Source organism: Nesoenas mayeri (assembly GCF_963082525.1).
Source record: "Nesoenas mayeri genome assembly, chromosome: 1".
Lineage (NCBI taxonomy): Eukaryota > Metazoa > Chordata > Aves > Columbiformes > Columbidae > Nesoenas > Nesoenas mayeri.
In genome coordinates, this window is record NC_137541.1 from 198,673,718 (window position 1) to 198,696,044 (window position 22,327).

General features: G+C 37.2%; 1 protein-coding gene across 1 annotated transcript in view; it reads right to left on the reverse strand.

The window, feature by feature from the left end:
* Window positions 1–3,498: 3,498 nt before the first annotated feature.
* Window positions 3,499–22,327, reverse strand: part of CEP126 (centrosomal protein 126) — a gene marked incomplete at both ends in the record, with an annotated part of 39,392 nt that continues 20,563 nt past the window's right edge. The window contains 5 exons of the mRNA XM_080338580.1: window positions 3,499–3,513; window positions 4,021–4,085; window positions 6,776–7,021; window positions 7,468–7,555; window positions 12,015–14,171. Of these exons, the coding sequence (XP_080194706.1) occupies window positions 3,499–3,513; window positions 4,021–4,085; window positions 6,776–7,021; window positions 7,468–7,555; window positions 12,015–14,171 (2,571 nt within the window). The remainder of the gene's footprint in view (window positions 3,514–4,020; window positions 4,086–6,775; window positions 7,022–7,467; window positions 7,556–12,014; window positions 14,172–22,327) is intronic.

Consider the following 22,327-nt stretch of genomic DNA (forward strand, 5'->3'; position numbering starts at 1 on the left):
TATTGCTTCTTGCAGCTAATTATCAGCTTAGATTATTCACTGATTCTGTGCATTGTACATACCTTCTACAGCTTGTTTCAATGTTTATCACCTTTGTACAGAAACAGCAGCGGAAGAGCGAAAGAGAGAAGTTAAGAAGTTACCACTGCTTACCAATTAACTAAATTCACAGATTTAGGTATCATGCTAATTAACTTTAATCTAGAACTGACATAACAATGCAGACAAGTTTATCACCAAACTTGTGAAATTTATTGACATGTCAATTGTCATGCTACAGATGAATTTAAAGTCAAGGAAACAATGTACAGTCTGCCAACCCAAGACTGCCAAAACCAGCCTGCTTCTCTAAAATAAACACTCGCAAAGACAAGTGCATCTAGCGCTGTACAAAGATACTTAGATGTGTCTTTACACTGTATATGATCTTATGCAGAATATTTGGCTCCATCTGGGTATCTGAATCACAGGAATGGAGTCCTCATCTCCAGGCCTGTTGTCCCCACTTTGTTTCCTTTTATATAGAGATTGGGTAATACGGATTACAAAGGTAAAGCCTCTCAGGAAAACCAAAGCCCAGCTTTTTCTGATGAGCTAACTGGCTGCTTATGGTTTTGTGTTTCCAGAATACTTGTTTTAAACTAAAGCTGACATTGATCTAGAGAGGTTTCCCTATGTGCTTCGGTGAATCCACGTACCATGAGTTGTATGTTTCCTTCCAAAGCACCTTTCTTTCTCATTTCCTGACAGCTTCTGCCTGGGGTTCTTTTCGTGAAGAGCTGAGGAACAATTGCTATTTAAATGCAAGTGTTGATAAAGGTTTTTGGGAAAATCTGGAGAACAGGATTCTCCAACAGACTGAACAAGACCTGCAGGAGCATATGTTAGGAGAACTATGATGTTGGGAGCACAGTCAGTTTTAGAACCATCAGATGTAGCTACTGAATAAGGGCAACACGCAATCTGCAGTAATTTGTAATACAGCCATCAACATAAAAAGTGAAACTCCATGTATTATTTACTGATAATTAAATCACTTTTAAAATATATATTTTACAACTGTAATAAAATCTATTAGTAAATCTTCAAAAACCAGAGAAGTTAGGAAAGTAGTTTACGTATAATCTAAGTACCAAAATATATTTTTTTTCCTTTCACTTTAATTATGGGTACAGGAAATTTACACAACCAACACAAACACTAAAAATGTGAAGTATTTCAATTCTTGAAATTTTACAATACATTGCATAAAAAATAGACTTAGTTATCCTAAAAATGCTTACCAGTCAATCAACATTCATTATCTGAGCTACTGCTTTCATCTTTAGTTTGTTGCTAGTTTTATAGTGTCAAATACTATACACATTACATAGAAAGTACATAAAGTTGCAATATCCTGGAGCAGACAATGTCAGTATCTCCTGTACAACTGCAGTCGATTGCGGGCCAAGGCATTCTGGTGCTGCTGTGAGGCTATTATGTTCACCAAAGAGGGGGATATACATTGCTGAATACTCTATAAAAAACAGAGAATAATGAGATATACATGCCTATAAACAGAAATGTGATTATGTATAACATTCAAGAAACATCATTTAATGATATCATGTGAACTGTTTTCCCTTATATAAACAACTGCGCTCCTTCACCTGGATTTAGAGGTTGGTATGACAGGGTGCAATGTCATTCACACGAGTTACTGAGTGAACAGCCATACTTTGTTTGGGTTCTCTGAAACTAGGAGACCTGAAGCAGGTTGCTCTCTTGGTGAAGTAAAAGTTTTTCGTCCCATCACTTCTCATAGCAAAAGATTTGATGAAATCTTGGTCATATAGACTTTTTCTGCAGCTGGAAACCTGTATGACATTTGTTCACTCATATCATCAAGAAGAATTCCAAGCCAGTGCCTGAGATCTGAACATGTATCTGTCCTGGTTTTGTTTAAAACAAGTTTCTCTTTTAGCAAATTTGCCTGTCAGCTAAAGCCTTCATATTATCTGCATTTTCCTGGAAAACCAGATACATGTTTTGGTAAACATAGCAATGGAATGAGAGGTTATTGATAAGGACAGATTCACATCTCGTGAGAGGGGCAACGAGAAACAGGTGACCAAGAAACTGACCAACTGAGTATAACATTCCATTCACGTGGATACTTCATATAAAAGTGGGAGATCATGAGGATCTCGTCCCTTTTCCTCATGGCTGACATTAGGAGAGGACCTTGCTAGTCGTCCCTGCAAACTGAGGCCGAGTGACACACTGAATCCAGCTCCGGTTGGCTGCAGAGTCCAGTCCAGGACTCCAGGTGCCAGCCCTTCATCTGCCGGGGCTTTCAAGATTGGTTTTGTATATTTTGTATTATTTTCTCTAGTCTTTTTACTTGCATTAGTAAAACATTTTTAATTTTTCCAGCTCTCTTCTCTGTGTCCTTCTTTCCCTCTCGATCGCCTGTCCTGAGTGGGAAGGTGGGAGAGAGAGAGGCTGAAGGGGAAAGTGGCGGGGAGAGGAGGTTAACAATACATCTGCCACGGTTTTATTGTCACCCCGCAATCAAAACCCTCGACAGTATCTACAGCTAGACACATGGTAAAATGCTTAAGTATATACTTGTAGGGATAGAAAGTCTTAAATGTTCATCAGAGAACTTACAGTTCCAGAGACTGGATAGCCTGAGTGATGTCTAAGTGTTCACATCTTATTGATGAAACAAAAATCTTATAGATAAAGACATATAGTCAGAGAAAGCTTGAAAGCTTGGATGCGAACCAGCCAGCCAAGAAGTCTGACTACTGAAAGCCAGGAAAATGCATTGGTGGGGGAAACAACATTTTTGTTTGGTTGGTTTTTTAACTTTAATTTTTTTCATTAAGTAGGACTGGCTATGAAGAAAGCCCTGGAGAACATACAAGCTCAAAAATGCTTTAGTAAATCACAGTTAGATCTGATATGCGTAGATATGCTACACTAATTGCTGAAAAATCTAACATTTACATGTTGTTTAGGCATAAAGAATTAAATCTGTAAGACAGGAGGCAGAAGACAAGAACCTGAGGTTCCAAGTCACACCTACAAGTAGAGTTCACAAGAAGAGAGGTCATGATGTGCTCTGTGCTCTGTGTTCTTTTCACAGCCACACTTCAAAACCAGGAAATCATTTTGAATTTAGGACCTTGGATACTTTCTGGGGTTTTACAGTCTCAAACTCAGTAAGTGGCAAGAACTTTCTGAACAAAGATTATTTTCTCTAACATTTTTGGTAGCAGTTTATCCAGTAAAGTATATGAAGTATATGACATTATATAAAGTATTTGAAGTATACAGTCATCTGTCTGTATTTTTTCCTTAGTACAAATACGTAGTGAAGGAAGAGAATGATAGTACAGAACTAGAAATATTATTGCATTAAAACTGAACATTAGAACCATCCATTTTGTACTTGGGACATTTATCTGCCTGTTCAGTTCTTTTTATTCCAGGTATCATGATTATTTTGCTTCAAACGGACAAGATCTAGAATACATGAAACAAAATAAAAACAGTTGCTGAAGTTAATACCTATCACTTATAGAACATGACATATCTGCAGGTCAAAGCAAGAATTGATTGCATTGCCAATTATTTTATGTAGTACCACACATCATTTCCCCCTTCATCTCTACATTATTAAGAAAGACAAATTAATTATGAGCTAGATATAGTTCAAATGGACCCCGCTAAACTGCTGCTCCTTAAAGGTTCTTGGAACTTCCTGAACTTTGAGAGTGTCTCAAGATTCCAAAAGGAAAATGAAGCCAGAGGATGAGGCAGTCTGGTATAAACTGTTAAAGCCTGTTTACGGTACTATAAAGTTCATATGTGGGTTGTTTGGTTTTTTTTACATAAATAGAAACCTGAAAAATCTGGCAAGCCAGTTGAGCAGATTGATGTCAATAGTTTCAATCATATTTTTACTATAAAATAAGCCATAAGGTCAGTTTGTAGGAATGAAAGATGAACACATTTAAAGCAATTACTTACTAAAGGGGTGATATTCTGCAAAACATTTGAAGCAGATGGGTTTCTGGTAATGGCTTCTTCAACATCTAAAATTAGCATGAAAGTACATCATAAACATTATGTAAAACAAATACTACAATAGAAATACATTTCACAGACAAATATTCAATGCAAAACTTCCCAAAGATTGTGGAAATGTACTTTAATAGCACTGTTCTTTTTCACCCTACCAACAGCTGCTGAAGTATATGCTGGATCTGTATTTTTAAAATTTGCAGCTAGATATTATTATCTGAACAAAAAAATTAGTGTCAGTAAAGAAATATAAAGCTAGAGAAAAGAATGGCAGCTACTCTAGGCCGGAAACAAAATTCTTCCAAACTTAGACCGGTCAGTGACCAACTGTTATTTACTCAAAAGACCGCTGTGAAGGTACACAGCTTTAGTCTCTTCATTTGGTAACATGTGAAAACAAAGCCAAAAAAAGGGGTTGGAAAGGTCACCGTTTAAAGAAAACAATGTACATACATGGCATGTAAGTACTTAAAGCACTTTACTTACTTACTTACAGGTACATACTTACATGTACTTACATGTCCTATAAGTCTACCTGTAAAATTTCACAGCTTCTTATTACCAATTTTAATCTCCAAATAATTAGGTAAGCTAATTAAATTCCTAAGATACATATATATAGTTCATTAATTTTCAGTTACTTCATTTGCAGTAAGTTAAGCCCTATCGTTCTTTCATTGTTTCTATCATATTCCTTATGTAATTTTCTTACAGTTTTCACAGAATCACAGAATGTCCTGAGTTGGAAGGGATCCACAAGGATCATCAAGTCCAACTCCTGCCCCTGCACATGACAACCCCACAGTTCACACCGTGTGTCTGAAGGTGTTGTCCAGTCTCTTCTTGAACACTGTCAGGCTTGGGGCTGTGACACCTCCCTGGGGAGCCTGTTCCAGTGTCCAGCACCCTCTGGGGGAAGAACCTTTTCCTAATGTCCAACCTAAACCTCCCCTGGCACAACTTCTGCCATTCCCTCGGGTCCCATCACTGGTTGCCATTGCTTTCCTTCTCACACTTTGCAAACTTCAGCTTTCTTGCTCCCAGTTCCGTTGCTGCATTTACCTTTGCCTCTATTTCTTTATTATTTCTCTGTTATTTATTTTCTATTTTCTTGCATTCCTCTTTTCATACCTACATTCTTAACCCAAGCACATCATACTAAAGTGCCTCTCTGACAAAAGACAGAATTCTTCACTTCTATTTGCCTGGAAGCAACATCCATGAGATATGATGTAATGAAATTCTGAGCCATTGTTTGATGGGAGCAGGAATTGCAAGCTACAGCTGCAGAAAGTTTCTAAGAAGTTCCAAAGAACTTTCATTCTGCTGTTGCAGTTTACAGGAAACCGAAACCTTTTTCCTCAAAGTCAAGCAATCCAACATTTGATGGAGAAATGTATGGATGGTGTTCAGGAGCTTAATAAGCCCTGGTTTAGTTCGATTCCAGTCAACAGGGAGGTAAACTTGGGTAACCTGACCATGAAATGGTTCAGTCCACAAGGAAGAGAAGTAGTATAGTAAAATAAAATCAATGGACTTCAAGAGAACAGACTCTTATAAACTCCAATAATTGGCATGTAAAATTTTATATGAAAAAAGTCCAAGGAAAACATAAAATTCAGGAGAGCCGGCAGTTCCATAGAGAGGAAAAATGGCAAGCAGAAGTTACTCCAATAATATGGAAAGGAAAGCAGTCCAGGGAAGAGACCACAGGGAATAAGGCACGAGGTCCCTGTTGGTTTCAAATAAAGGACGGAGCACACCAAAGGCAAATATCAAACTAATGAGAATTCTTTTGAAAGACCTGTATGATCATGTAGGTCAAAGCAAATGTTAACCATTAGATATGGAGCAAGAGAGCCCAAAAGTAAGTTTGTTCTACAAGTATTTTAGTTACAACAGGATGATGAATGAAAGTGCTGGCTACCTAATCACTGGAGAGAAAAAGTTATCAAGAACAAGTATAGACTTCTTTTCCACATTCCTCCATAAAGTGTCAACTGTGATGGGCACCTCATAGAAAAAGCACCAGTATAAAGCAGGTAAGAAATCAGCCTAGCATAGAGAAAGAACAGGTTAGAGAATGCTCAGGTGAGTCTGAAATGTTTTAGATGGTTGTGCAAGGGATATATTCACATAAACACTCAGATTTGGCTGCAGCAACCTCAGAACCCTATCTGTGCTCCATAAAAATTCATAGAGAAGAGGAACATCCTAAATGACTAGAAGGAAATGAAAAACCATTCATTATAGAGGGTTATATGTGCAAAAATATATGGTGCATAATATAAAGAGTAATTATTTGCAAAAATAACTGCAAAATATTAAGATGGATAAACATTGGAACAGATTCCTAAGTGAGGCTGATACATCTGTATCTGTACACTTAAAGAACAGTTTTGACAAACATATGTTAGAAACAACAGCTACAGTTGGGCTGAAACCGTTTGTGAAGGTGTCCTGCAGTCATAGTTTGAATGATTTTTTTAACCAAGGCAAAGCCACCATTATTTTAAAATAATTTCCTTGCCTCTAAGACAGGTTTCACGATTTTGATCTTCTTTTTGCTACATTTAGTAAAGAAAAATAAGAACATATTTCTAACACAGGATTCGCGGTTTAAATCCAAATTAATCCCTGACAACAAAATATAAAGTTACTTCATCACTTGATGTAGGACCCAATTGGTTATGAAACTTACTTTGCAGCCTTTGATTGAGACGATCAAGAGACTGGATGATCTTCTCTTCTTGTATGGAAAGCGCCCTGGTGGCTGGGCAGGGAGCGGGGCTGGGCAGGGGCGGGCGGGCTGGCGGCTGCTCCCCCGGGATCTCCGGTTCTTCTGCCGTGAGGAACGGAACAGTGCTCTCTGAAACCCAGGAGATGGCAGCGGGAACTTCAGATGAGAAGAGGTCATGACGTTTAAATATGCTGCTTGCTGCCATCACTGTAAGTCAGCAAAACACAAAAAATTCACATTAAAAGATCAAAAACGTGACACACTCAAGAAACGTTAGAAAATCACATAATTTTAAGATCACTAATGCATCTTAGAGTTGCAAGTTCCTACAGAGCAAGTTCCACTGACTTTGTAAATATATAATGGTAGCAACTAACACCTGTCCATATCATCCATGATACAAACCCACAAACAGGAATGGAATGAAACTTGACTATATGTTGTAATGCATTTATAAAACCATCAATATCATAACACATGATGCAGTATCTCATACCTTTCTTTTAATGAAAAAAAAATAGGTCTACACAACAAACTATGTTTTCTTGCTTAGAATCACTGATGCCAAAAGAGACAAGTTATATTATACGGTGGATTTATTATGTCACTAATTTTTGTATAACAAAGAACCGAAATGAGATGTGTTACGGTACCTTCATCAGACTGAAAGGTGTTATTCATATTTTGTACTGGATCAAATGCAGATTGGACAGGATTCAGCTGGACAGTACATAACAAATTCTATCAAAAACATTGTAAAAATATTTTAAGTGTAATTTAAGGTAACTATACTAATTCCTGAACATATTCATTTATTATTTCATATTACTAAATGTTTTCAAGTATATACTAATACAGTAGATGTAGTATAGTTGCTTATGGTATTTTATTAGTGGTGATAGCAAGGTGACTGAGCACATTTATTCAAAATATAGTGACACTGGAAAAAAAATCTATATTCTTGAAATTCTCAATTTTGAGGATAAATAAGCTCTTATTTTTTTTTAAATAGTATTTAATATTTACCTGGGTATGATGACTAGGCTTCCATCTTTTAGAGGCTACAATTTGCCTTCTGTGTTCTGAAATGTGTTCATTTTCACCACTGTCAAAAACCTGCTTTTGTCTTGTAACAGGAACAACACCTTAAATGAGATGCATCCAAAAATAAACCAAAAATGTGTGAAAACATGACAAAGCTACTAATGCCAAAACCAGTAATGGTGAGTAAATTTCTCTGTCCAAATTTAAATGTTTACCTTGTGTATCTTTACATTTGATCTTGCTAAATCTATTTTATTATAGTGAAAAGAGAGAAACTGGCACTTCTAAGTAATATTTAATTTCATCTTAGGATAGGACTATAAAATCCAGATGTAGATTTTATGTAGACATTTATAGGCAGGTTAAGTGAATCCCAGTTAATAAAGTGGCCTGTACAAAGATACAAGGTGGTCTTACAAAGTGAGAAGGAGAATGAACAGCCAGCAAACTATGATAGAGCAAACACTAAATAATGTGCCCAAAAATAATGTTTTAGAAAATCAGTTGCATTTAGAGAATAATCCCAAAGTCTAATTGTCCGACACAGTAAATGTCTGTTGCCAAGATGATTTATCTTATACCTTAAAGGATTCAACATTTATTCAGAATATCACATGGAATCATAAAATAGTTTGGGTTAGAACAGACAATTAAAGGTCACCTAGTCCAACCCCCCTGCAATGAGCAGGGACATCTTCAACTAGATCAGGATGCCTCCTCCTACCTGACCTCGAAGAGTATTTTGTGCCATCCAGAAAACATGTAATAGTTCACATGGTTGATTGAATTCACAGAACGGCTGAGGTTAGAAGGGACTTGTTGAGGTCATCTGGTCCGACTCACCTGCTCAAGTAGGACCATCTAGAGCTGGTTACCCAGGACAACGTCCAGATGGCTTTCAAATATCTCCAAGGAGAGAGACCCCAGAAAATCCTTGAGCAACCTGTGTCAGTGCTCAGTCACTCTCACAGTAAAAGTGTTTCCTAGTGTTCAGAAGGAACCTCCTGTGCTGCAGTTTGTGCCCAGTGCCCCTGGTCCTGTCATTGGGCACCACTGAGAAGACCTGGATCCCTCCTCTTTGCACCCTCCTTTCATGTCTTTATGTACTCGATGAGATCCCCCCGTGAGCCTTCTGTTCTCCAGGCTGAACAGTCCCGGCTCTCTCAGCCTTTCCTCACAGGAGAGATGCTCCAGTCCCTTCATCATCTTTGTGGCACTTTGTCGGACTCTCTCCAGTTTGTCCGTGTCTCTCTCGAACTGAGGAGCTCAAAACTGGACACAGTCCTCCAGGTGTGGGCTCACAGGTGTGATGTGAATGTAAAATCATGGGTTAAAACCTTAGTTCTACAGATTGGAATTTATACAACTAATACAGTAACTTATACAACTGTATACTAATTTTAATGAAGACAGTACTGCTCTATCTTCCCTGAGCTAGAGAGGCCTAACATAGACACTGTACCTCAACTTTATCTCAGTTTTGTCTCATGCATACAACATTTTCAATATTAAGGTATCAAGTTTCGAAATCTAAGTTCCCAATTAAACTTTCATGTATACAAACTGGACGTGCAAATCAGCATTTTCATGTGTAGGTCAGGAATCTGCACATCCAAGGAGATATTACATTCTCATTTGTAAATGCAGCTACTTGATTTGTAAATGTAGTTACTTGATTTATACTTGAGATGATAAATTACCTATTACATAAAAAATATTTACATGTGCAGTTTAATGTACTGTTCATGATTAGACCAAGAGGTCTTTTATTGAATTTAAAATATATTTTTTTAAATTCAGTTGCTATTACAGTGACATTTCACAAAGCAGAGTTCTTAGCATTTCTGGAAAAATAAAACAATTCATTCATCCTAGAAGCAGATTTGAAACTACTCATCTGGCTGCTGCCATCAATAGTAACAGGGGACACATTAGCTTTGTAAGGTTGCCATTTAGTTGTGTGTGAATTATTGTAATGTGACACACAGTGCTGAATAGCACCTGAAGAGAAAAGGAAATTTGAGCGTATTATACAGAATATGAGGGCAAATTTAAAAAGAAGCAAAGAAGAACCACCTTGTTGTATTAGTAATCAAATAACGTCTTTCTGAAAAATAAAATGCAAAGTTGCTCTATTGATATGCATCAACATTTAATTTAATTAGTTTGCAAGGCATGCTATATCTGTGCCAAGGAAATGACTCCTTTGGGAAATCTAAGACAAATGTAATACGTTGTAGTCTCTTTAAGGGCATGAGATCCTGAGCAGTCCATCCCTGTTTAACTACAAGCCTGTGAATGAGCCCTGTATGTGTCACAGGCTAAATGTTACATACATTTCTAAAGCATTTTACTGATTGATCACCAAAAGGCCTAAAATGTATGTGTCAGTCATAAGATATACCACTTGAGGCCTAGAAGCCAAAGTAAAGGAAGATCCTTATGGACACCACTTTAATTTTTCATGTTGTTCACACTTATTTTTTCACTAGCCTACATTTGGCCAAGCAGTGCAACAGATCACATTTTCTACAGGGTCCTCATAGACATCCCTGAGCTCTGTAATAGTGCCACAGCAGATATTTTACTCAAGAACAATGCGGTATTCAATCTCTCATCTCAAGCACTTCAGGACAAAGACTGTGTTCTAATGTGCATTTGCAGGCAATAGATCAAATAATAGCAAGTCATTAAGAGCTACTGAGAGCGTTAAAGAAGACTTTCAAAACACAAAAGCTAAGCAGATACTGAGAGAGGGCCACCCACCCAAATTTTAAAAAGGGGTCACTCAGCTGTTCCTCTCCAAGAGCTGGGGCTGTGTGACACTGGGGACGCAGCACTCCAAGCTGCAGCATTTCCAGGGCACACAGCTTTGCACCACGAATTTCCCGATTCATTGATCCGATGTGCAAATAAGGGCATCAAGAAGCAAAGTCTCCCTGCCGGAGGCGAGGCGCGGTAATGCAAGACTTCACTCATTTCCAATGTAAAATCAAATGGGTTAACTTCAGTCACACATATCTCAAGCTCATCTGTTTGACTTTGAACTGGAATGGACAAGCAGATAACGTTTCTCATTTCCCACCCTCGCTTTAGGCCAAGAATATTCACCCACCTCTGCTCTTACACAACAGAGCTGTTCTGAATCACTCCATAGTTGAAACTGTGCATTTCTGGAGATAAAGCTAGAAATGTAGCTTTTTAAGTTATGGGAATTACTTATTTTGCTAGGAAGTGTCTTTGAGCTGCGTGGCTGATCCCTGGGTTGATCCCAGTGTGTGAAGCCATTTGGGTCCTGCTGTATAATCCCTGACGGAGGGTCTGCAGGTTGAGGAGCTCTGCAGCCCTCGGCAGACAGCACCCCAGCACACAACATGCACCTTATGGGCACAAGGGCAACAACAGTGCCCACAGAATATAGCTCGGCTGCAGAGGAGAAACAAGGCACACCAAAAAGCATGAAACATGTTTTGAAATGTAAAGATCAGGAGATTCAAGTTTATTCTGCCAAAATTTCTCATGCATCTTTCCTCTGCCTTACCAATCAGTCTCTGCATCATATTGCTCTCAAGGTTAATTTTTAATAGAATGCAGGATTGGTCCTAAAATTTCTTAAAATTATTTGTAGATCAGACATTGCAACACAGCAAAATTTGTCTGGTAGAGCTCTTTATTTTTAACTGTATTTTTTTAATACATTAGTTATATTACTGGGACTAAAACTTAATAATTTTAGGCATCTACAGTGTCAGCACTTTAAAAACATGGTAGATGTAGATTTCATTCACTCTCAGGTGGCAGCAACTGTTGGACAACAAGCTATGACTCCCAGTTACCTTGTAAAACTTGCTCGTATAAACCTAGTCACTTCCTCCTATATCATTATTTAGACCACCTGTCACATCTGCTCATTAGTTCAGGAATATAATCTCAGGGAAAATACTTCCTTTTCATTTAATATTGTAGAGAGCTATTAAAGATGGGGATGGATGTTTGAGAGGCCTCTAGGCACCACTAGAATAGAAATGACAATGACAAATGATGAAAACTTGTTGAAACTGGCTGTGTTGTGTGAATGGATGAAAGGCTGGATGTTTTAACTGAAAACAAATTTGTGATGTAATTGAAAAAGACTTTTGGCTGAACATCCCCCCACCCCAAATGCAGAAACATGACGCTCACCAGTAGCAGAGTCCCTCGGAGCTCGGGCAGCATGTGCTCCTTGCCAGGAGATGCTTGTTTTCCCAGCTGCTGGGATATGATGGAGACGTAATCCATTTTCTGCCTTAACAGGTCTTCTTTCAGTGCAGGTTACTGGATGATCTTGACAGGCGCTTGTCTGAACACTATTTACAGAACAAGTATTTTTTGCCCAAGGTTCGTGTTTGGCTGTGCTGCAGCCAGGTGTACATATCGCAGTGGCCGAGCCCGAACTACAAGCACCCTCGCTGTTTTCTGTACCGCTTCTATTTAAAAGCTCATCTGCTAACAAAAAGTGCCTTTCATTTAAATCGTTCCTGCTTGTAGCAGGAGCGTGAAGACGGGAAGGCAGCAGCGGCTGGCACGCAGGGCTGGCTGTGTTAGTCCCGCTCCTGTCTCCTGGCAGAGGTGCGGATGGTGGGTGAGGTGCCACCAAGGTCCCTGGAGCTCTCAGCATTTTGTTGGCTTCGGCGGCTGACTGTGGTCGGATTATAATTCCTGTTCTCTTCTTGGGCACAAAACCTGGCTGGGCTTTTACACATCTTGGTCTTCTCGTCATTTTTGCCTTATTTTTGAGATGATCAACATTATTAATTTTAGAGTTATTGCTACATACTAGGGGTTTATTTTCTTCATCTTTTGACACCATCCAAGCTTTTTTAGCAGAAAAGGATCCAGTAGACATAAACAGATTCACAGACGTGCAGTCTTTATTTGATTCTTCAGTATTAACATTTGGTTTTGATATATGAGAGTTTTCCTGATGATTTTTTATGAACTTGGGGTTTGAAGGTTGAGCAAGAATACTTAAATTAGTCTTAGGAGCATTATTTGTAGTTTGAACATATTGCAGCTGTGCAGAAGATATTTCACTGGTGTTTTTCTCATAGCATTTTTCATTAGTTTCTACTATTACCTGGTTAATTTGATCACACCATCTTAGCTTCCTATTGTATTTTTCATTTTCTGCACATTTCTTTTTTATTCTTGCCAGTTCTAAGCTGTCTCTGATAGAAGACACGGGTCGAGTTCCAGAACTGATCCCATGGTTCATAACCACAGCTTTGAAATGACTGGGTTCATATTTAGTTTCCTTCTTTAAGATACTTGTGAATAATCTTGCTCTTTTTCTTTCAAGAATATTGTTTTTCAGGGTTTTGTGCTGTGCAGGAGTGCTAGAATTTAACTCTGTATCAGACACTAGTGACATAGTTTCTACCATATTTCCCTTTTCTTCTTCTCTGTTATTCTGCTGCTTAAAATCACACAGAACTGAGGTATTTGGTATGTCCTGAAATAAAGATAATCCTGGATTAATATCATCAACACATTTAATATTTTCTTCTTTCATTTCAGTCTTTTTTCCTGAGGTATTTTTTAAAAGCTCTGTACTGATGTTTTTGTCCTTTGGTAACGTATCAGCTGGGCTGCGAATGTCAGTGGAACATCCCTGATTAGGAAATAAAACTATAGATGTTGCAATAGGTTGACTGGGGTTTTGCACAGATATAGTTCTTTTTTGCGGGGTCATTTTAAAACTCTGATCTTGCATCAGATCCTGAACTCTTTCTCCTGGAATAAAGTCAGGGCTGGCCCAGGCTTTGCTAGGATTGAAAACAGGATGACCAGCGGCTGGTGTGCTAACAATTCCAGAAAATGACCGGCTTCTTTCTTCATTTATCTTTTGCATAAAATGAAACGCATTATTTATAGAGCTTTCTTGCTTAGTAGAGGTAAAGAACTCTGCAGGTATTTTTCCAGATTTGTGGGAAGCAGATGATTCCTCTTCTGAATTGTGCACATGCTCGGCAGGAGTTAGCACATTATGTTTAGCTAAAAGATCATGAATAGGTAAGTTGTGGTTGTTTTGTGAATCTGCATTTCTCAGACAATTATTTAGATGCACATTTTTAGAAGTACTTTGAGCTGTATAAAGCAAACGATTATTCCTAGTCTGTGATCTTTCTGGATTGTACAGGGCACAGTCACACTGTGCAGCCAAAGATGATTCACTCGGTGTTGTGTAATTTCCATTTTGTTCTCCAGCCTCAAGACTGTCAAGGCTTGACAAGCTGTCTGAATCATGTGTTTTCTTGACTTCTTGATGAAAATTCTGAAATACAGGCATAAAATCAGACTGTTATATTTAAGATTTTTTTTTTTGTCTGATACTATTGTTTCGTTATTGATAGCTCAGGCTAAAATACAATCCACACCTTGGGTATTTCCATCAAGTCAAAATTTACCTGTGTTCAATTGCAAAAGAAAATGATGTGGTTTGGTCATGAAATTCAGAGGAAAGAGCTGCAACAGGTCCTAAGTTTTATATAAATTCTACAATATCAAAAAAGGAACAAGATTTGTCTGAACAACACTACGGCTTCTGGATTGCCCTACGGCACAAAATGGTTTTTGTACTCTAACACATACGGGAGTTTACCAAATGAAAGAGAATTCATAAAAATGCAGATTTGACAGTGGATCTGCCTTAAACTGGATTTTTTCCGTAATACTAGACTGAATATTTTCACAGAAAGTGCCACAAGTGATGAAGATTTAAGCCTTGTCATGGCAAATACAGAAAACATTTCTCCACTACCATAATCACAGTGATGAACACTTCCCCACAGAGAAACACTCTTTTCTCATCTTTCAGAAAGAAGAAAATATCAGCTGTTCTATGGGGATGGATCAGGTCTAACGGCATATGAGAGTCCCATCCACTCTCCCCACTTTTTCATTAAACTTTAATGTAGTGATGAAGAAGAGCGACTGGCACCATCTGAATCACTACTGGGACAACTTTATGGATGTTCTATACAGGCATTTTCTTCACTATTACTTCTCCATCCAAACACTGAGATGCCTGACATGGTTGAAAATACCCTTTTCAAGTACAAGGTTTCAAAATACACACAAACATAAAGGAAAACAAGCATATCAACTATTTTCACCATCTTGTACACCATCTCTCTGCTGTTAAGTTCTCTTCCACACAACTGAGCAGTGAAGTAATTTTAAACCATATGTTGGAAACAAATGGGATGAAAACCTAAGCAGCTGCATTAGATATGCAATCTTATGCAATCAAGATTTTTTTTTCATTAGTGACTTTAAATGAAAAAGATTTCAATTAGTAAAAACTGTTAACCCAGGTAAGTGATTATATAAACCTTGGCAATTACAATAGAATTAACATTTTGAAAACTTACCAAAGAACGCATAAGATTAACTAGTGAACGAGAACATATTTTTGTAGTAAAGCTTTTTAAAAATTATAATAAAATTGTTATACCATAATATTGCATAGTATATAACAGCACAAATATTTTAAATTGCAGAATAAAAAGCTTAGTGAGCCCTGAAAGACTTTTTATTGTTGTATTAAATCTTATCTTGCACTAAGTGTTCAGAGGTTGGTGCAGCCTTCCATTATAGTTATGATCTGAGATAAAGAAACTAAATAGAAGAACAAAGAACCAAGTGTAGGGAAAGATCCCTTTAGGGAACATTTTCAAATGAAAACTATACAAACCAGTGTCTTTCTAATAGAAAAGAATAAATAATGTTTTGTTAGTGATTTATTAACCTTTATATTTGGCTAAACTATATTGTTAAATATATTGTTAACCTCCATTTGAACTTCATCAAACAAGGAAAAGGTGTATACTCAGAGTTTTCTGAACCAGGCCAAACTTAAGAACTAACTTAGAAATTTTCAGATGGGAGGAAAACAGTAAAAAGAAATTATAGGTGTCAGGCTTATTTCTTGTCTAATTTGGAAGCTGCACCTGTACAGCTGAACATGTGCTTCTAAAATGACTATGTTAAACACACACACACAAATTTTCTAAGGATTGATTTTAAAAATCCCGTTCCAACAGCAGGCTGGCTTAAAGTGGTAAATCTGGAGGGTGCAAGGAAAATTGCAACTTTTGAAAAGTGAGACCCAAAAAATTCTACTCAGTTGTGCTCCAGAGGCTGAAGATAGACTTGGTCCTGCATTAGATGTAATTGTACTCTCCTTGTAAAACAAAACCTCATGGGAACACAAAATCTCAGTTGAGACAACATCCAGAAATAAGTTAGGAACTGAAGAATAAAGAAGGATTCTTCATATACACACATACACACTTCTGCTTAGTTCATGAAAATTTAGTCAATTTACATTTATTTTGCGGCATCATACAATTTAATCATTTCATACATTAAGGAGGCTTATCATTCTCATTCAAATATTTACAAATTTTATTTCCCTTTCTAGTTTCCTCTAATGAAAATAAATGTCACATTTTCTTGTAAAAATGCATGATTAGAACTACTTCTACAGACCTCAAAGAACGTTCAACAATTATTCTTTCTTAGTGGTCAATAGCTACAGGAAAATAAACCTGGAAGTCTCGATGTTTTAATTTTATTTAATCTGTGAGAATATTATAGGATGATAAGGGAACAAAAATGTTCATGTAGTGTACATACTTTTTATTTTCTGGATTTGCGTATTGTATCTGTTTTGTAAGTACATTTTCTCATTTTGCCTGCATTTTCTTATGTGCAAACACATGAAATCTAAATCCAGCCTGTCCACAAACGTGGCATTCTAGGAGAGGGAACACTTACAGGGAATTAAGGAAGCCACTTAAACATCTTAAGACTTAGAACAGCTGTGTTGAGCAATTTCATTTCAGTAAAGCACTAAAACAAAGAGAAAACATGAGCCTAAGTAATGTTTCATGAGGCCAATGAAAGAAGAACATTGCAACAAGTAAAATTTTAAGAGAACCCGACAAGTGAATTTCCTGCCAAAGCACTGTGTCAGAACGCTGTTACACCAAAGAGCTGCTTTATGTATATTTGACATTTTCTGCAAAAGAAGTGCTGACTGTTCACAGTCCCAAGAGGTGAATGGGAACACTCTTCTGAAGATAAATGCTGGGAAAATGCTTCCTCCTCCAAAAACCCAGGCCCCTCACATCTCACGCTACTTGCTATTTTTTATAATTTTGACTACTTTATTTGCAGGGCTTTGTTACATGTGTGTGTATATAATGCTATACTTCACATTGATTGTGAAGTAAAAGACACCAATGTTCATGCAGATACAAAGCTACTGCTCAAAGCCAGGTATCTAAACACCTTCACTGATTTTGAGTTTACCAACTATGAAATGGGAAAGTCCTTTAGGAAATCAATGATCTTTCTATGCAATTTTGGAAAACATAATGTACACGGCATCACACAATACTGATTTCACAGAAGATTTGGGCAGACCCAAGAAATCAAATATCACTGAGAAAGGGTTTTGGTGCTTACATTACAGAAGAAATCCATTATACTGTGCCAAACCCAGCAAAGAAGCTGTGGAGGTGTAGGATGACCAGAGAAATGCTTCCTACCAACATCCCTGTCTTTCCCAGGATTATTCCTTGGTGCCTGATACCCCCCCAAGCTATCTAGGCTATAGAAACTACTATAGCTATACAGAAACTACTATAGCTATCTATGAACATGAGCATTTAAAAGATCCTAATTTGCCTGTTTGGAAAATCACAGGATGCTAGAAATACAGGTTCAAACTCCTAGGTATAAGAAGAACTCAATTTTCCAATTTTGTGGGCACTCCAGTAAGCCACACTGCACCGAAGGATTTCTAAAGTGATCTGAGCACTGAATATCGGGGTTTCAAGTTCTGACTTCCAGTTTTAATAAAGTCCTGTTGCAAATGTATATAACTGTGTAGGAAATAGGTTTTCAGCTAAGTGTTTGTCTCTGTTGCTTTCTATTAATTAATTTAGCATCTCAGTACTCAAAGTGTAGCTTCTCAGGATTCCTGTTCCAGGTGCCCAACTCTCACAGACTAACCCAGCCATTCAGCTCCAGAACTGGAATTAATATTGCTATTAAAATTATTAAATCATTAAATGTTGAGGTATTGAGCACCACAATGCATTGATCCCTTTTTTGTTTCTAATCCTTTAATAAATTTATTTTGAGCAGGCACCATCTAACCTGTATATTTAAGAGATGAGGTCATCTAAAAATAGTATGGGGCTGCATAATTGAAAATGGTCATCAGGCAAATAGACACGGAGAGAAAATTGCTGTGCATATACAATATTAATTTTAGAAATTTCTAACTGCTTAAGTAACGATAATTTCAATGTTACACATAAAATGTGATGACATAATTTAATGAGCAAATTCATAGGTATTACAATTTATGTTACATTCAATGTCATATTGGTTATCCCAAGAAAGGAGAATAGAGATCAGCTCAAACTTATCAATTTTCACTTCATTGGCATTTTCAAATGGTAGGAGAAATGATGTTTTAAAACATATTTTACAGGTGAAGCCATTTCTAGACCATAATCTAGAGACAGAAATGAAAGGGAAACAATTCTCAGAGATTTTTTCCATTTTAAAGCAAAGAAATAATCCTCTCTCTCACTGATGGTTAAGGTCTCACTGACAATACTCAAAGCCCTGAAATCACCATTTTCAGAAAAGCTTTCCAACAAAGTCTGATGTATGGGGAAGAAAGAGAAGAATAACTGATGGAGGAAAGTATTTCTTTGTCTTCTAGAAAACTCAGAATCTGTCCTCCTGGTTTATTCTTATTCGCAAATACACAAATAAGGTAAATCATTGGGGTTGACAGATTTGAACGAACAGGAACTGCAGCATCAGACAAAAATTATTAATACTATTTGAGCAGTACACACATCCTAAAAGACCCACAGCCATACAGTGTGTGAACATAAATTTTAAAATAATCTGAAGTTCAGCTGAGGGACTATCCTACCAGATCTCTCTGAATTGCTAAAAAATTAGTATACATTTTTGCAGTCTACAAAAAGCATTACTTTTTCTTTTATCCGTGTAAATACGCTGTGAAGATGGAACAGTTTTTAACATGTTTCCACTCTATCTTGTGCACTGCACAGCAGCAACCGAGGCAGAGGGTGGATTTATATTAGGAAATCCTAAAGGTCAGATACAGAAATACTTTTAGAATCAATTCCTGAGTTGGAAGGGACCTACAAGCATCATCACTCCACAGCCTCACTCCACACAGGGCAACCTAAAAGTTAAATCATACATCTAACAGCATTTTCTAATAATATATATTCATACCTCTCTAGAAATAAGTTTATCTAATGAAACATTTTTATGCAATTGTCAACATTTACTGCATGCTTCATTAATATAATCACTTGTCTTGAAAAAATATTCAGTGACTGTTACATGTTACCTGTTTTACAAATTCAGCTTTCTCGATCAGATATTTTTCAAGACCTACATTCCTCTAAAGAATTTTACAGACAAGATTTAAAAGAATAGGTACAAGATTTGAGCATCTATCTTGCCCTAAACAGCCTACTGAATTTAAAAGCTGGTGTTTTGTTTTTTCTCGCCCCTGTTTGAAACAGCCTAATTCTTTCAGTTGGTTGTCACAAGATCTTCCAGTCTCCTGAGTCCCAGTTATTCTCTGCTTATTCCTGTCTCTGAATTCTAAGTGTCTGGTTTAATGCTTTATTTCCCAGTTGGTGAGTCATTCTTCCTTATGGAGACAGACCAGTAGCGGGCATGAACTGCACAGCAAAGCCCAGGCTACTAAATCCCACAAAACTGCTGCTGGGGATTTATAATAATTAATGCAGGACAAAATTGAAAAATAGTGACTAAGTATCTGTGTGCCAAGGTTACTGCGAGCCTGCTAGGACAGAAGCAGAGTACGGGAAGAAAAGAGTAGTTAAATTATATTTTGCTGTTCATTTCACAAAGAGAAGTTTATCTCTTTAAAAAACAAAACAGAGCTCTGCCATCTTCAAAGGGATAGAATTGCTCTGGACAGCGATACTTTAATCTTGATGAGAAAGCAATAGATTTCCCAACATCCCCATGAGACATTAGTATATACCATCTCTGATAATACAAAGTTATTATAATATGATATAGCATCCTGGCAGAGCAACGTGCGCAGACTCTCGCATCTTCCCCTCCCTTCCTGCAAGCAAAGCTTTTATTATAACTGCAGTGAACTAAAGATCAGATACTGCTATTTTTTACTCTGTTCACCTCCTTTACATTTATGAACAATTTATTCTGTTCCAGTAAAATCATTCAAAGTAGCTATGAAGTATGGTATAAATAATGTAATGCATTGCACATAAATATTTCATTTATCCATATATATATATGGAGATATGTATATGAATGTAAAACCAACAATGGAATCATGTTAATATGTATGGTCATTCTTATGAAAAAGTATATGCTTGTAAAGGAGAAGCAGGTATATATTTAGATGCCAGTTCTCAGTTTTCCTGTTCCTGTGGTTTGTAAGCTATGCTGTTTGTATAACAACCCCAGCTTACCCACAGGCAAAGCCTTATTAATGTATTAACCTACCTGAGAAACAAACTCTTCTGCACTGAAAATGCTGCTTCAGCTTCAGTGCTACATTATCACCTGTTCAAGTAAGGCTCTGAATTGAGGCAAGACACCCTTCAAATGACTGAACATCCAGATTGACAGGTATGAAGGTTGTAATGCCAGTTTATATAGCACAGGTGTGGAATAAACCACTATTTTACATTAAAGAAACCCTACTCCTGAGGAATACACAACTGAAACAAGTTTCAGTGTTTGAGCAAAATAACTTAGTTTGGAGATACATTTCAATTTGCCTTTATAGCAAATGTGAATTATGGATTAGTGAAATAACATGGAAGATACTGGTGTGTTGCAATACTGAATGAAAGCTAAAAGAACGTGAACCCCCCTGATCTTGCCAAAAGGAAAATGAGTGGGGAAATCACTCGAGTTTGTCATATAATTTAAGTGGTCAACACAAGAGATCTTACATTCACAGTTATAAGTAAAAAACAGCCAATGTTTCTTGTTGTAAGATGACCACTGAAACCTATTTCAAATCTCTGAATGGTCTCTTCAAACTCAAGTCTGACTGCAGTTCCAATGTCATTTTATCCTAACCCTCCCCTTAATTGTCTCTTTCCCCACTGACCAGCACTGAGCCTTCTCCGGGTTGTTGACACTTGGCACAGACCGTACACGGACACTCCTCTTTCCTATGCTGGTCTTGTCTGTGCCTCACAAGAGTTGGAATGATACCATACACCTAGCAGAAGGTTATTTAACTCTTCCCAGCTGTACTACAAGTGCACTTCAAAATGAATTAATTTTTTCCATCAGTTACCCAAAACATCTCTATTTCACTGAGTCCAACCTCAAAAGCACAGTAATGCAAACACCTAATATTCCACAGCTCAACTCATCAAGGCAGGCGATGCCCTCACCCATGTGTCCACTGCTCCTGCTGCTTTCATTCAGCGTAACACCACTTAGAAAACACTCGGCATTACTTCTCAGAGATTTAATTGTATGTGTCCCTGCTCATTGCAGGGGCTTGGACTAGATGACCTTCGAAGGTCTAATCCAAACTATTCTATGATTCTATATAAACACGCTCAGAGTATAATAGGATACAAAATTTTATTGTATTTGAGATAATATGCCAACAACTCCAACCTCATGGCTTGAGTTGTAGTTTCTGAGAAACGATACCTGTGTTCCACTCCCTGTTTCAATAAACATTGAAGCGTATTTTGCCAAGGGGAACAGTATCCATAGAAAGACTGATATCGAGTACTTCAATAGCTGCACAATATGCTTGGAAAAAAAGGAGAGACAAGGTAAAATTCCTGCTTGAATTCAATCAGAAAGACATTTAAATTTGGATTTCACAGATACCACTTGAACAACCCAGTTATGGTTATATAAAGGAGGTAAGAGGAAAATGCAATCTCCACGTGGTAATTTATACCTGTTTTGTCTGTGAACTAGCTTTTGCTTCCAAGTATTTTGTTTAAAAAGTGAAACAGTGGAGATAAAATGTTACATCAATCAAACAATGTAATTCAAGCGTAATGTATTTTTCTGGAAGAGCATAAAAATATTGTACTGATCAAAACAATTCTGCATGGCCACCAAATCAAAGAGGTAATGAAAAGAAAAAGACAAAAAATATATGAATAATACTATTCCTTGACGCAGCTGAGCAATTTTAATGGAAAATTTCTAAATTATTCAGTTGAAGGCACGTGCTGGAAATGGAAAATTCAATATTCAGTTAATATTTGGAAGAAATGATAAGCACTTGGAAGTAATGTTTTATCATGAAAATCTGGATGCAGCTTTAGCTCAAGACCGTGCTACCAGCTCCACCTTGAAGATTTTATTTAT